Genomic DNA, 15770 nt, shown 5'->3' on the forward strand with positions numbered 1-15770 from the left:
TAAGACAACCAAATCAATTTGTTAGTACTTGTACTGAACAATGAAGCATTATAGGCAATAGTAATTTTATAAATAAAATCACTAGCTCCCCAAAAATGGTAAAGTGTATACAGTGGGAATAATTTTCAAAAACATAATTTAATCTTACTTATTACTTACTTACTTCCAAATGTTACCACAAATTGTTTAGAAATGTGACAGCAAATGCTATAAATTATAGATATTAATGTTCATTCATTAAAAGTTCTTCAAAGAGCATTTGAAAGAGAGATGAAAAGCATTAATATGTACTAGTAGTAGGCAGATTCTGATACTTAGAAGTCATGATAGCGAATGCAAATTGAGTATTCTAAACCAAGACTCTTAAGTCATGTTATTAAGCATTTCCTTATCAGTTTGAGCAGCAGTGTGGCACTTTAAAAGGACCAGGTATGGGGGACCCTACCAGTACTGGGCAGATGGACCAGTACTACTCAGTTTTATGCTGCCTCATTTACTTAGTGTTTTGCAATCCTTAATGTGCACAGCTGGCAGCTGAATGCAGGTTTGATACTAACAGTTTAGACATCTTTAGATGTAGCAGATGGAAAATTTTACACAAATAAAGTAGGAGAAAGTGTGCAATTAGGTTTTTATCTGCAGTTACATGATGCATCCTGTGCTTTAGTTTAGAACACCACCTTGGTGGGTGGTCATCATCTTTCCTTGCACCAAAGCCCTACCTTCTTGACACAACATTTGGCTTTGGAAGCCTGCCCAAACACCAAACTTTTGTTACTGTTGAGCGTAAAGGAAATAAGAAATGCAACAATCAGCAAAAGACAAAGGCAGACCAGCAGTGTGATTCCAGCAGTCCAGTACATTATGGTTACATTCCACGCTAGTTAAATCACTATGGTAAAATCCTTGGCAGGATTTTTTTCAATAGTTTATTCATGATGTTCATTATTATGAGCTGTAAAGACTATGAGAATTTCATTTTTTAAATGTCTTATGGAATGTATCACTTTCTTAGATCTTGTAGACATGCTGTGGAAACCATAACATAAAATATGAGTTACTTACAATAACTAATTTTAATCCCATCTGCTAAGTATGACAACATTAGCATTTCCACTTAATTAAAAACACCCTTAAAGCAGCAATGTTTTAATCACTCCATTTTATTTACTCTCCTCCGGTGTCACTTATAATTGTAACTTTTTATTTTTTAATAATGAGGGATTTTTTTTTCTCTGTGCATCACACAAAAAAGTGCTGTCGATAATTAGCAGTCTTCTGTTATTACTAGACTCAGGTGTCACAACTGTGTCTCATCCTCATTACAGTAAAAAATTTCACCTATCAGATTCATTATTGCAAGATAATGCGACTGAGAGCCTTAGCAGGCCCTCCAGAAAAGTAATTCAGCCAAGCAAAATTATCAGCTAATTATATTTAGAATCAAAAGCCCAACAACTATTTGCAGATAAATTGTATGAATTGAAGTGAATAGATCTGAATATTAAGATTCATAGATTTAGCAGATGATTTGTTAATTGGAATAAAAAGGTCATTTACTAGCCATTTTAACAATAGATCAATTGAAACTCTATTATTTAACTGGTAGTGCTTAAGAACTGAAATAATGGATAATTGTATTATTGTCATGATATGATACTTTTTTGGTAAATGACAGAAATATGTGGAAGTTTTACTATTCTCTTTCTACATTCAATCTAAGGTCAAGGTAAAATATATACAGACTGTTATGTTCAGTATATTTTAAACTGTAGGAATTGTTGTTAAAAGGTGTGTTGTATGTAAAAGGAATTATTGCACTCTTACAGAAACTTGGGAGGAAATATATTCACAATTTTACTGTCAAGGTAGAAAATTAGTATGTAAATATGATCATTTGCAAATGAAAGAAGTAATTCCAAATTGTAACATTTATCAAACAAACTGCAGAAATTCTGAATTCTGATATTACTAATTCATGATAGAGACAGATTTTCATAAGGGGATGTTGCATACTTAAATGATGTCTCAAAGTGTATCTTGGCCTGCAGTTTTGTTTGAGAGAACTCTCCTTGTTTCATTCAGAGGATAGTATTAAAAAGCAAATATTTTAACATAAATTAGTGATCTAAGCTATTACTGAAATGTCCATGGTTTAACATTTTTTTAGAAGATTAAAGAAAACTAAAAATCTATTTGCTTTGACATATGACACAATATTTAAGACTGAAAATCATCAAGTAAATCACACATCAGAAATATTTCCCTTTAGTAAAAAAAAATATAGTGCTAGATGATCTACACTTTGAAATTGTTGTCAATTTTTAAAATGCAATCTGAAGAGCATGTCATATTAAAAAACATAAAATTATTATTTTTTTAAGTTTGTGGTGACAAAATTTGCAATTAATATCTAGCTAAGCATTTGAGAGAAAATATGTGCTTTGGGTCTGTTAAAGATAAGGAGGGGTTTAAAACAGAACTTCATACATTCCCTCCCTACCACACACCCTCAAAAAAAAACTTAGCAGAACCATGCTAACCAAAAATCACAGAAACACATTAGCTATCATTGCAAATAAAAAGGTGAATGTTGACTAAACCTCAGATTTTTTCTGTGGGGCAGGAAAATGATGTTAAAAATAAAGTCCTGGTATAGATAACATGTTGGAGGAAATTCAGAGATTCATAAAATAAACATATTTTAAGAAGTGTTTTGAATTTTACTATGTAATTTCTAGCCAAAAGAAATTACAGTTGTATCTTTAAAGTTTATTACATGTCAGATCAATGGCCATTATTCACAAAGAGTAAACTATAGTAGTTTAACCCATTCAGTTACCAAAATGCAGACAAATGTGATAACTTCTCTTTAGATTTGCAATAAGAAAACTTTCTGACATTCTATTGCAATTATAAAATATTTAGTTTTGATGTTATGGAAGATGATGTAAATTGTTCTGTGAGAAAACAAAAGTATAAACCACTAAATGCTTTTGGCAAAGGAATCTTGACAGTATTTATTAAGAAATACAAATTTTATGTCCTGAAAAAGGAAGAAAATTATCTGAAGCATGTGCATAACCTTAAATATGCCAACCTAGAACATATTGTAAGCCTTTCTTAGGACATGTTTAATTGTAGCCTTTGAACTCTTATAGTTAAAGGACAATACATTTCATGCCAGGTAATTGCTATTGTATAAATATCCTTGTTTTTCTGCAGCATTATTAAGAAAAGCTGTCCATACTTCACCATGTTGTTACATGTGTCTGTCTGCTGATTATAAAATGTGTTAAACAGTATTTAAAAAACAAAAAAATGCAGAGCTGCGCTTTGATTTATTCAGCGAACAAAACATATGCTCACTGTTCTGTTCTATGTAATTCATATGATCAATAAAATTTTCTTTAAAAAGAGCAACTTTGGCATTTAGAAGGATTATACTGCTGAACAGAAAAAATGGTTTACTTCTGCTTTCTATAGTTAACTTCAGTGGTGTTGGACCAAAATAAGTTTTTTGGCTCACTGATGCATTGTTAAAATATCTATTATTCTCAATCCTTAGGTTAGAAGCTGTATATTGTGGTTGTTATCCACTCTGTCCCAAAGCCTTGGTGTATCCAGAAATATTTCCAGGTAGCTGCTTTTATGCACATGCTTTTTGTTGAAATGTATTACATGATTCATGATAAAATACAAAGTTTGAGAATAAACTTAAGCAAAAGCAATTGTTTATTTGGCAAGCCAACATGTTAGTGTTAAGGAAAATTTTATGTGTTTTAATACATTACACTAAGTTTATATTTACCATCTGTTCTTTCAAGATAACACAAAAGCAAGTTTTGAAATAGCATTCTTCATTGTTAGCATACACAACCCATAATGATAGATTTTTATAAAAAGGTCAGCGGTGCTGCAATGGCTTGCAGATTTTTTTAATGATACACAGAGAAAAATTGGGGCCTGAAAATCACACGAAATTATTTAAACAATTTAATACTTAATAATATGCAACTGTGGTATAGGATACACACTAATGTACTAATACCAGTTCTTAGAAAAATCTCATCACTAAATGTATCACATATGCATTGTGTTACATTAGAATAATGTATTTTAATCACCCAAAGGAGATGTCTAAACAGCACAACTACACAGTCTTATTTAGCATTAAACATCTTTGTGAGCTGAGGTAACCTTATAAAATCATGCTTAAATAATGTAAAACACGAGGCGGCACAGAGCAATATGCATTTTTAATTAGTAAAGTGACTAATATCGAGTGTGTGCTTTGAGGTTTTTGTTTCATTAAAAATGTATCTGTTTTTCCTGCAGCTGAATATCTGTATTCTACACCTGAACAGCTTCTTAAAAGGCTTCAAAATTTCTGCAAGAGACCAGATATTGTAAGGAAACATCTCTATAAGGTAGACGTTCAGAATAGTTTTATATGATATAATGCCATATTGAAATACAAAGGAAAAAAAACCTTAAAAAAACAACATTTAATTAACATACTAATGTTTAAAGGAAACATGCTAGGGAGGGATATTAGTCGTTACACTAACAAGGATTAATTAAACTAGATGCCAGTTGTATTAACCTAGGTCTTATGAAATACGTGCACTTAATGCATGCTACATGTTTTTTTTTAAATTTATTGTTTTCTAAAATGACTGTCCTTTACATTTGGACCCAAGAGGCTTATAAAAATGAACCTGGATTAATGTAACTCATTAGTTTAAAAGGAAAGTAAAAGAAGGATCCTACAATTATACTAATGAGGATAAGCCTACCTTCCTATCAGAATTTAATCTCCAGTTCTCAAAAAATTCAGGTGAATGTCATCAGGTAAGCTTTTCCTGTCTTTTCAAACTACTTTTGCAATTTTAACTCTTTATACTGAAACTTCACAAGAGGTAAAGTTAACTCTTGATGCGCTTATAACTTTTCATGTGAGGAACATGGTGTGGAGGAAGTTTTCTGGAAGCTTTATTCACCAAAAATTTCCTGCATAATTCATTGAAATGATTTCTTCAAAGGAGGAAGGGTTTAAGTGGCTGGAATGGCTGTTCCAATTCTGATCCATTATTCTATACTGGACCTTCTTTTAGATTTTTAAGATGCATCTGTGTGCCATGTTAGTAGTCAAACTTTTTTTTAGTTATGTAAAGTTATGTCTAGATCATGTATTTAGTCTTTCATCATGTCAGTAATACCCTGATATTACACTTGTGGTATTTTTTATAAAAGAATTACTACTTTGCATGCGCTAATTTCCAAGAGGACAAGTCAGTTCTCAGTTACCTTAGAAGCAAAGATGTGCTGAGGATGGTAATGTTGCCCAAGCATGTCAAAGACATAAGAGGTAGCATCTCTAAAAGTACCTGGCTTAATTAGAAGAGTCATTGGGATTTAGGCATCTAGTAAATCCAACATCTTGAGACGGCTGTGGAAGCATGGGTAGAGGTTATATGTTATAGCTGAAGATGTGTAGCAAACACCTAGCCTCTTCAAGTGTGCAGGTAATGGACCTGCCAAGCAAGCACCTTTCTAACCTGAGCCACTAACATTGTCAGCAGCTTTTGAACCCTATATCCATGTTTTTCAAATTGGGAACCCGAAAATAGCAAGCCCCTTTATGGATTAATTATCTGCCCACTTGCCCCCTTTAATATACCCACTCAAAAGGAGGTGTAGTTTAGCCCTGAATTCACTTGTCTTTTTTGGGGGGACCTAAAAATAGACATTTACATAATGATACATCAAAAGAAGATGTTGTTTCTGCAGGAAACAGTTAAACTTCAAGAAAAAAAAAAGAGAACCAAAAATGCAATTTAACACCCAATTTCAAGCTCATTATCTTTCATTGTCTATTAACTTGGCAATGGTTCAGAAGGTAGCTCATAATAGTTTAAAATGCTGACTGAACACTTCCAGTGTTCAGCATTACTTCTTGAGTCAATACTATTGTATAGTTATACATGGCGTCTTCAAAGAGAAAACAGTCCTTAAATGTTTACCTTGACATTTCTCCATTCTTCAAGTTCAGTTAGTAATTTTGTTTCATAGGTATCTTCTTTATGCATATGGATCCCTAGCTCAGGCATAAAGGGAATGCTAGGATGCCGAAATTGGAAGTAATGGCAGAACAAATATTGATACTAAAAGGGTACGATTTCAAAATGTGGCACAGGGAGTGATGAGTGCATAAGCCCCATAAGCAAAATGCTTCATTTGCTTCAAGTGCCTCCTTTTGCAAATGCACTCCTTGGTGAATTATTTATAAGGAGAGTGCCACCACAAAAATGGAGTACTTTATCATATTGCTTTGAGTTGCACAGTATTAACCCTGCAACTGAGCGTTCATAAGTTGTAAATGTTTGCAGTAGTTTCTGCAACAAGTAGCACTGAAAGGAGACGGGGAGAAATAATTTTAGAATTATAAAACTAAGGCCTACTCCAAAGCCTGTGACTGTCAGGAAAAAAAGCTCTTGCTGATTTGAATGGGCTTTGGATCAGGCTCTGAGAATGTGAACACAGTTATTCTTTTTGCACCCTGGCCCCAAATATGCCAGAGTTGTTTATTTTGCAAATAAACTACCCTTAAAAGCTTTTGAAAGAATGTCAACTTAGAGATGCGCGGTTAATGGTAATTATAGATATGGTGAAATATGTCTTCAGACAGTTGAAAAGAGCAGTACACAATACCTCAGCAGTGAACTCATCGGGGACATGTACATGCCTCTTTGCAGATACTGGTTACATTTAATTTAGGAGTCCATATACAGTAGGTGAAATAGAGAAGAAGGAAAGTGAAAAAAGTGATCTGGCACATAACAATACATGGCAACTTCCTAGTTCTCTTTCAAAAACTTTTCTGGCATGCTCAAGTTCAAAATATAGCTGTGTTCCTGCAAAGACAACATAAGAACTCTTTAAAAGAAATTTTTTTTTTCTTTACATTTTAGACATTCTGTTTTATGAATCAAGAAACAGAAATTGTATATCAGAAGTACTTTTGGTTACATTTCTGCATATTTTTGTTGCCATTTTATTATTAAGCATATCAAAAGAACACAAACACATTGATTCATTATTCTCTCAATTATATGCTGTGTTTATGCCAACGTATAAAGTTAGAGGCAAAAGGAAGATAGAATTTTACTTATTACAAAAAGGCAATCAAGTTAGGTAATTGGACACAACAGGCTGTGTTGTGGCTAAGCTTGCTGGAAAGCCTTGGGTGCACTGTGAAAAGACATAAAATGAAGCCAACTATCTCTGCACCCACGCAGTGCTGACATCTATCAGAAGACAAGGCCTGGAGTGGCATTGTTTGTTATAATGGAAGTTAAAACCAAGCCCCACCCCTGAAAAATTTCTGCATGGAAGTGTACAAGTTAACCCATTACACTGGAACAGCTTGACTAACTGTTGCTTAACTCTATTGCAGACTTTTCAAAACATACATAACGTAAGTGCCTTTTTAAGGTATTTAATACTTACCCTGTATACTCTGATGGCACCAAAAGCTTATTTCAGTTGGAATGCTACATTCCAGAATTTGTTAACACAAGACAGGAGAGTTGTCCCAAAAAACCCATGTGCTATCAATTACTTGCTGTTTTCTAGTTTTATTTAGTTAAAAGTTACTCTTTTGTGTACTGTGGGACAGCAGGCTCACTGACAGTCCTAAATAACAACATACTGGTACCTCTCAGAGATAGGTACGACCCCATCAGAGATAATGGCGAAGGAGGATAAAGAGTGGGGGGGTGTTCCATTGTTTTCTTTAAATTTACCTTTGGTAGTTTGTTTAAGCCACACAGCTCAGCTTCTTACAAGGGCAATGTAAAGGAGTATGGAGCAGAAAGGGGTGACGAGTGCTGCCAACCTGACAGGCATGGAAAGAACTGGCAGTGTTACACACTATTTCCTATGCCTGCCAGCAAAATGGGTGCATGTTGGCATTTCATAAACTTAAGTTCATGCCAGCAACTTGTACTTACCAGTTTGACTGAGAGCGTTTGAGCCCACTTTCAGATATTATTATAATAACCATATTGTTCAAATTATGTCAACCCTTTTTTCCTCAGAAAGAACCATTAAATCACACTCAACTTTTCTGCAGGGTTGACCTATAATGGAGCCTCTTATAATTAAACTGCAGCATGCATTTTTTTTGTAAAATATTATATTTAGGGAGAAAAGTTGTTTCTCTTAAAATTTTACTTGAAAATGTGGGGTTGATGTACATGCAGGATCAGTTTATAAACAGAGCACTACTGTACTTCCTTAGCACTAAAGAAGTAGTACATTACAGTAACAGGAAAAGCCACATGACCCAATTTTTGTCTTATTTGTACTGGTATAGAGTATCTCCACTTAAGTCAAAGGCATTAAACTGATATGAAATAAAGCTAGTCCTGTGACACCTGCTTGGATATTGTACAGCCCTGGCACTCAGGTCTTCAGTTTAACAGAACAGTTCTGCAGTTTTTTATGATCAGGGAAGGAAAGCAGGGACTACAATTCTGCACAGCCCTTATTTGGGGGGGCTGTTTTCCATAATTTCCACCCCTCTCCCTCCCAAAAAAAGGCCAGAAGAGATCTGTCTTTCTTTTGGAACTTCCACAACAGATCAGACCATGGTGCGCCAAAGTGTAATAGCATAATGATGGGTAAGTGAACGGAGCATGAGCCTCAGGCGCTGCTAAGTTGGGGGAGTGAGACTCACCTTTCCATCCCTTCCCCTCTGCCCCAACACCCTACACATTCTGTGCAATAGCTCTGGTGATGGCATGCAGAGAAGTAGTGACAGGAGAAGCAGTCTTAGGTATGCTGCTGCTAGGGGAGATGTCACTTTTTTTTCCTACTGAAAACCATCGTTATTTTGGCCATGCAGTAAACCTCCAGTCCCTGCCCCTGACCTCTTGACCCTGGGTGCGGGATGGCACAGTACTGGCTAGTTACACCGCTGGTCCAGTGTCTTGTCTATGATAGTGGCCAGCATCAAATGCCTCAGAGGAGGTTTGATAGGCAAAGGTAGATTAATACACACATACACCGGGAAGGTCTCATTTCGATTAAGATCATTAATTGTTAGTGATTAGCTTAAGCCCTGGAGCATGAGGCTTTGTATCCCTTCTAGAAACTCTTTATTTAGCATTAGCTATTATAATTTGGCTAGTATTGCTAGCCATATAATTATTTAATGCTTCTTAGAATCTTGCTATCTTATGGCAGCAATGACATCCTGTGGCAAGGAGTTCCACAGAGCAATTCCATGTTGTATTAAAAAGTATTTGCTTTTACCTCTTTTGAATTCTCTTGCCTTTCAATTTAATCAAGTATGTGTTCCTCCTTGTGCTCTGGCACTGGAGAAACTGAAGGATTGTTGAGACTGCTCCTTATTTTTATACCATTATGTCCTCGCTGTCTCCTTTCTAAAATAGGAAATCACATTTGTTAGGTCTTTCCTTATATGAAGGTATGCTGGGTACGGATGAACAGGAAAGTGGAAGAGAACTATTTGTGTTTTCCAGTCATGGAGCTGGTTTTCCATTTATTCCATCTCAACCGAAAGTAAGAGCAGGAGTAGCCAACATATGGCAGGAGTGCCAGGAGTACCACAGGCAGTGTGTGTACATGGTACCCAACAGATTGGGGAGGGGACAGGCAACACAGCAGCTGATCAGGCAGGGAACACAGGACAGGAAGCAGAAAAAAAAGGTCAGGTAGGGAGTACAGGGTAGGGAGCAGGAAGCAGAGCAGCAGATTGGACAGAGGAAGGGGATCGGAATTCCACTCAGGCAGGACACAGGGCTAACTTGTGGCATGCCTACTAAAAATGTTGGCCACTACTGATATAGATCACTTTTAGGACAGTTATGAATTATATAACCTAACAGTGAGCACTATGGAGACATTGTACTAGCCAGGTACTCTTATAGTCTCAACATATCCATACTCCATTGGCTGGAAAGGGTTGCTTGTGTGTGGGCCGTGTTATCAGTTTCCTGCCAGATAAGGATTCATATCCCCAGGCCAGAGAATCTTCAGCGGCTTGTTTAGGGCCTCATTAATTAATTCCCCCATACACCATTGAATTTGGGCCAGGATTTGGCATGCAGGGTGTAGAAAGGTGGCAAGATTGGGTAAGAACAGTACCATTTGTAACTTTCAGCATAAAAAAGAAGGACTTGGAACTTTCTATTGTAAAAATATATTTAAAAGATTAATTACTTCAAAATTTTGTTTAGAAAGTGGATGAAAATTGCCTGGGGAACCAAAAATGCTTCAGAAGGGCTCCTTGACGGAAGGGGTTAAGACAGAAGATGCCCAATATGTCCATAGAATATGGTCAAGTGGGGGAGATGCACTGCAAAAGCAATGAGAATTCAATTTTAAAATGAACTACACATGCACATTTGGGTTGGTCTAATAAAAGATATCAAATTCACCCAAGGAACCTTGTCTGCCTATATCCTTAGACCAGCACGGCTACAACCTAAACCCCTGCTACACATGCACCAGTATTCTGATGTTCTGTTGTTTTGTCTGTTCTGAGATACTTTTTGCAAAGTAGTTTGGAGGTATAAAAGTTCTTCCAAACTTAATTTTTTTAACTATATAGAGCAAAGGGTTGTAAGTCATGCTGGTTTGTACAATGGCTGTCTACTGGTATGTTTGGGTACCTGAAGATATTTAGGACTAGATCCAAAGGAGCAGTTAGGTGCCACATTGATCTGGTTCCCAGAGTGCAGTCTGAAGGCTTGGCTCCCTCTTCAGGGAATGGGAGTTAGGCTCCTCAGAAGGATGATCCAAAAAAACCTCATGCTGGGTGCATCTACACGTGAAATTAACGTGACACAGTAAACTCTGGAGCAGTTCAGACCAGAGTCAGCTGTTCCCGTGCACAGCATCTACACATACACCTGGGACAGCAGCAGTTTTAACCAGGGCAGAACAGCCCTGAGCTAGCAGCAGACTCAAAGGGTCAGCCCCAGGCTCCAAGTAGTGGCATCAGGCAGCAGAGGGGGTGGCTGGGGTACGAGAGTGCTAAAGTATGGAGCTGTGTGGCTGGCAGCCCCCACTCTTTAGCATATTCATGCCCCAACCAGCCTGTCATTGTCTACACATGCATTTTATCGCACTTAATTACTCCACCATAAGATAGTACTGTCCCCATACTATCTTATGGGGGAGTTAATTTACCAGTGCACATGTAGACAGTGGCACTTTTCTGCGGAGGTACTTAGTCAATTCCACAGTAAAGCACACATGTAGATGCACCCATTGAGTGGGGAGCTGCTTAGAGCTGTCAACAGGAAACACTGCACACAAGGGACAGTCTCAACTCCCATTCCTCTTTTGAAAGAAGTGAACAAAGCTCATCCATCATAGAGGACAGCTAGGGGAGAAAGAACTGGTAGTGATGGTGCAGAAGCCACCTACCTTTTATGTAATAGACTACTGGTTAGAACATTAGATTGGAAGAGCTGGCTTCTAGGCCCTCCGCAGTTCAAACCCATATCTCCCATACCCAGGAAAGTGCCCTGTTTCTTTTTGCTTGCATTCCTTCTGTCCCTATGAGCCTTGCTTTCTTTGCTGTACAGTGGCCCAGATTCAGAAGGAGGGAATCCCCAACTAGCCTGGTGGTTAGGGTACTATCGTGGGAGGGGTAGACATGGATTTGAAACCCATCAGGGAGCAAAGGGACATGACTGGAACAGCACCACTCAAGCATTTAGGATGCAGACAGAAGTGACAATTTTTGCCTGATCTGGCCCCTGAAAGTGCTTTATGGCCATGACCAAATAGAAGTGCACAGCTGCAAAGTGCTTTAAAAGGACCGTATCCTGCAAAAATTGAGGTTTCAGATGAAGACATTTTAAAACAGAGCATCTTCAATAACTTCTGCCTGCTCTGCCTCCCATCCTGTTGCTGTTTTCAGAATGGGAGGGAGGAAAAGGTGTGGAGGGAGTTTGGTCTGGGTTTTTTTCAGCCCATACTGCAAGGTAGGGTGGGTGTATTAGAGCCTTCCCAAGGTGGGGGGTCCAATCCACCCAACCCACCCTCTAGCCCCAGCTGGGGGACCCCTAGAATGATCTCCCTCTGCTCCCTTTCCCCCCCTCCCATTCTAAAAACAGCCCGGGCTGGGAGGGAGGAGGAGCTGTTGCTAAGGAAACCTGGCAACAGACTCGCAGCCAGCAGCTGGATTCCCCTACCCCCTGGACCCAACAGTGAACTTCTGTTTGGTCTGGGGGACTATTGTAATTCAGAACGCTTCCTGCAAAGCATTCTGAGTTACAGTGGGGAGCTGATCTTCTGTTTGTGCCCTTAGACTTGGGTATTCAGGGCGCACTCAACTCCATCCTAGCCAGAGCCTGCTACTCTAGTGGTATTGGTCCCGAGACTGCACCAGGGCCTGTTTGAGATGCAGTGGAGTCCCAGGGCCAGAGCCAAGAATCAAATTGTTGACCCTTATCAGACATTCAGGCACTCATCTTTCAACTTGTCAGTGCAGGGGGAGCCTGGATTATGATCCCTGGCTCCCCATCCACTGGCAAGCAATAATGGCATGATTGGGATCCCAAGATCAGACTTCCTCCCATGAAGATCTGGCAGATACCATCATGCCATTAAATAAATGTGTGCCAGGAGCCTTATGAACTGTTCTGTTACTTTCTGGATCCCAGTGGGACTTGGGCAGGTTGCCATCTGTGCTCCAAATCTCATCTTTCTTATTAAATAATAATGTATAATTCCTGTCTCTAGAAACATAGTCTGAAGTATATGATCAGAGTAGGAACTGATACAGAGATGTCTGCCTGAGTCCACAAGTATCCTGAAGCAATAACCGTAACAATGCACTATGCCTGTTAACTCTGAAGCCTAATGATGGCAGTATAAATGTCTAAATGTCCAAATGTCTTTTGTGAACAACATATGTAAGGAAGAAGTGTTATATTATAGAAATGTTTATGCCACTGGGGGATCACTAGTTTTGTTGTAAGTACTTGTTTCTGTGTAAAACATTTTTGCTCTCCCCACTGCCAACTCAGCTTATACTGGTTTCAGGTTGAGTTCAAATAAGTACCATCCAGGGACTTTGCAGTGCTGTAAAAAATCTCACTCAGTTGTGTAATGATACTGTCTTATCAGTACACAATAATAAAACCTAGACACACTTCCACTGACCTATACCAAAAACAGGGCATTTGGATTTCTTTGTATCCTGCACCAGGTTGTTATGAAATAAGAAAGGAAAAGTACCTATTTTAGTGAGCCTTGGCCCTCTACCAATTTTACTGTTAAAAGTCTTTTAAGTGAATTCAGTACATGTGAAAAATACTGGACTAAAAGTACTTGAGATCAATGTATTGTGTTCACAGAACAGGAACTAAGGCAGCAAGTTTGCAGGTAATGCTCCAGCTTAGTCAGGCACATCTGAAGGTAGGAGCGGTGATTCAGTCTCCCTGCCTAGTTAGTCTTCGGTCTCTCTACTGAGGCTGCCAACAAAACTGACACCCGTTAGGTGACATGAATGCCTGTCCAGTAGCAAATAAACGGAGACTACTAACTATGCCCTGTGGATCAGCCAGTAACTCTGAGCCACGACTGTCCTGAATCGGATTTGAACCTTCATTTGAGAGGTGGAAGCAAGCATTGTATCCTTTTTTACTCTTGCAGATGTTCCACTCCATTACTTAATAAAAAGTGCGTGTTAAACGTAACACATTTCTATATAAAGTTGTGCTAAAACCCATGGCTGCACTATTATCTTTCCAGTGCAGTTTGTTTGCCCAGTTCCTCCTTTCAGTAGCGAGGTCTTTGAACTGGACTTAAAAAAGCAGAGGATTTTTTTTTGCCCTGGGACATGCAATCATCACATAAGCATCTTAGGGTTCTGTTCTGATTGAAAAGCTTCACAATCATGGGTGGGGCCTCATGCGAGCAGCAGCCTCGCAATACCAGGTGAACTGTTTGCATCAGAAAGCACTTGTTTACAAAAACGGTTCAAACCTGATCGGGAGTCCTAATACTTTGATCCAATCAGAGGGCGGAATTTTCTGACCCTGGCTTACAGCAGCATCTGCATTGCTCCCCGTCTTATCCAGGCCACTTCCGAGTCTGTCTGTGCAGAAAAAGAAATTGCAGCTCTGTGTTAATCAAGCGTTTCTTTTATTTTGCTCACACTGAAGACAGCACATTTGTGTTTTAGCAGCTTACGTTCCTTCATTTGATTTCTTTTCTTTTTCTCATAGGGGGAGATGGCTCAGTTTTCTTGGGCAGCGCTACGTGGTAAATTCAGGTCTCTGCTCACAACAGAACCTAGGGAAGATTTGTGACAGATGGGGCTAAGTCACAAACTTGCAGCCTAAGGCAGAATCTGTAGAACTTTCCAGAGTGTGCCCATATTTACCTGATCAGAGAGAAAAGAAAATCTGCAGAGGAAGCTGAGCCTGGCTGCTTGTCATAGCTGACACAGAGCCATCTGCCACAAACCTGTGGCGGCTTCAGATCTCCAATCCCTGCCACCACCCCAACTCAAATTAAATACAGATTCTTAGAGACGTTATGATGGTTACACATGTCCTCGGCATCACATGCAGGAGACTGTTCAAAAAAAATATGTGGCCTGTTGTATAACCGCACTCATGTATCCCATATGTGGTGCCACATTGAATTTCCGGTTGAATCTGTTTTTATCCTTTGTACTGGATGACATGGTGCCTGAATTCTTTCTTTTTGCCGACATGATGGCAGCCAAACTACAGCTTCAAACGCTCACACTTGGCTGGGTTTCTACCTAGGTTGCCAGGTTATCATTGGAGCCTTATTGTGTCCTCAAAGGGCCACAGGGCCTGAAAGGAGGATCAGAGTGCTACCGGACTAATTGGGCAGCCATCTATGAATTGTTTGTAGGCAAAGGGCTGCTTTAGCACTTTTCTTTTTGCAAATTAATGACTCTCTGGCACAGGGGTTTTTAAGTGAAGGTATTAATAAGGGGTCTGGCAGGTATTCCCATGATTCACAGAGTTACATTTGCATTTAATTAATCTTAAAGAAAGCTGCAAGATAAACAGCTGTAATTCAAACTAGCATGGGAAATATGCTACATGGTGCCATCTATCCGATAAAATGAAAGCTGAGACACTTGTTTTATTTCTCTCAAGGATGGAGAACAAACAGATAACAGTCAAAATACTTCCAATGAAAACCAGTAGTTTTAATGTAACTGCAGTTCATCAAAAATCTTTGCATCCAGCTACAAATACAGTCTTTTACAGATAAATCACTTATGATTCTAACAGTCAAGCTGCTATATTTGTTGATGTAAAATGTTTTGAAGATTTAGATTGTACAATAAATTTTTAATAAAGCGCCCACTGCAATTTTTAATTAGCATATCTCATTCATGTATAAGTGTGTACATCTATCTGTATGTTTATCACTCTGCATATCCTTGTGTCACAGTCAATGAATACAATTGTGTCTTTATCTGATGAATTAGAATCTGTTTTGCAAATGACAATAAAATGCTAAGACAATTCCAAGATTTTCAACTCTGTTCTGGAAAGAAGCAAGAGACAAAAGAAGAATTTCCCGGTAAGTCATTATGAAATAAGTCTTGCTAACACTGCCATATTCTCTTAACAGGTAAGGTTTCCAGTCCCCCTAGTTTGAAGCAACATAGCCTCTCCGTACCCTGATAGCTAACTGGTTTTTTTCTTTGTGTGTTTTTCCTCAGTTTCATA

At 38.4% G+C, this 15770-nt stretch overlaps 1 protein-coding gene across 7 annotated transcripts in view; it reads left to right on the forward strand.

Moving 5' to 3' along the window:
• GTDC1 (glycosyltransferase like domain containing 1) overlaps window positions 1-15563 on the forward strand; it is a 302948-nt gene extending 287385 nt beyond the window's left edge. For all 7 annotated transcript variants that reach the window (XM_059727401.1, XM_006266997.4, XM_019480237.2 and 4 more), the window contains 3 exons: window positions 3569-3639; window positions 4339-4430; window positions 14277-15563. In XM_059727401.1, the coding sequence (XP_059583384.1) occupies window positions 3569-3639; window positions 4339-4430; window positions 14277-14360 (247 nt within the window). In that variant the 3' untranslated portion in view covers window positions 14361-15563. The remainder of the gene's footprint in view (window positions 1-3568; window positions 3640-4338; window positions 4431-14276) is intronic.
• The last annotated feature ends 207 nt before the right edge of the window (window positions 15564-15770 follow it).

Source organism: Alligator mississippiensis, chromosome 4, assembly GCF_030867095.1.
Source record: "Alligator mississippiensis isolate rAllMis1 chromosome 4, rAllMis1, whole genome shotgun sequence".
Lineage (NCBI taxonomy): Eukaryota > Metazoa > Chordata > Crocodylia > Alligatoridae > Alligator > Alligator mississippiensis.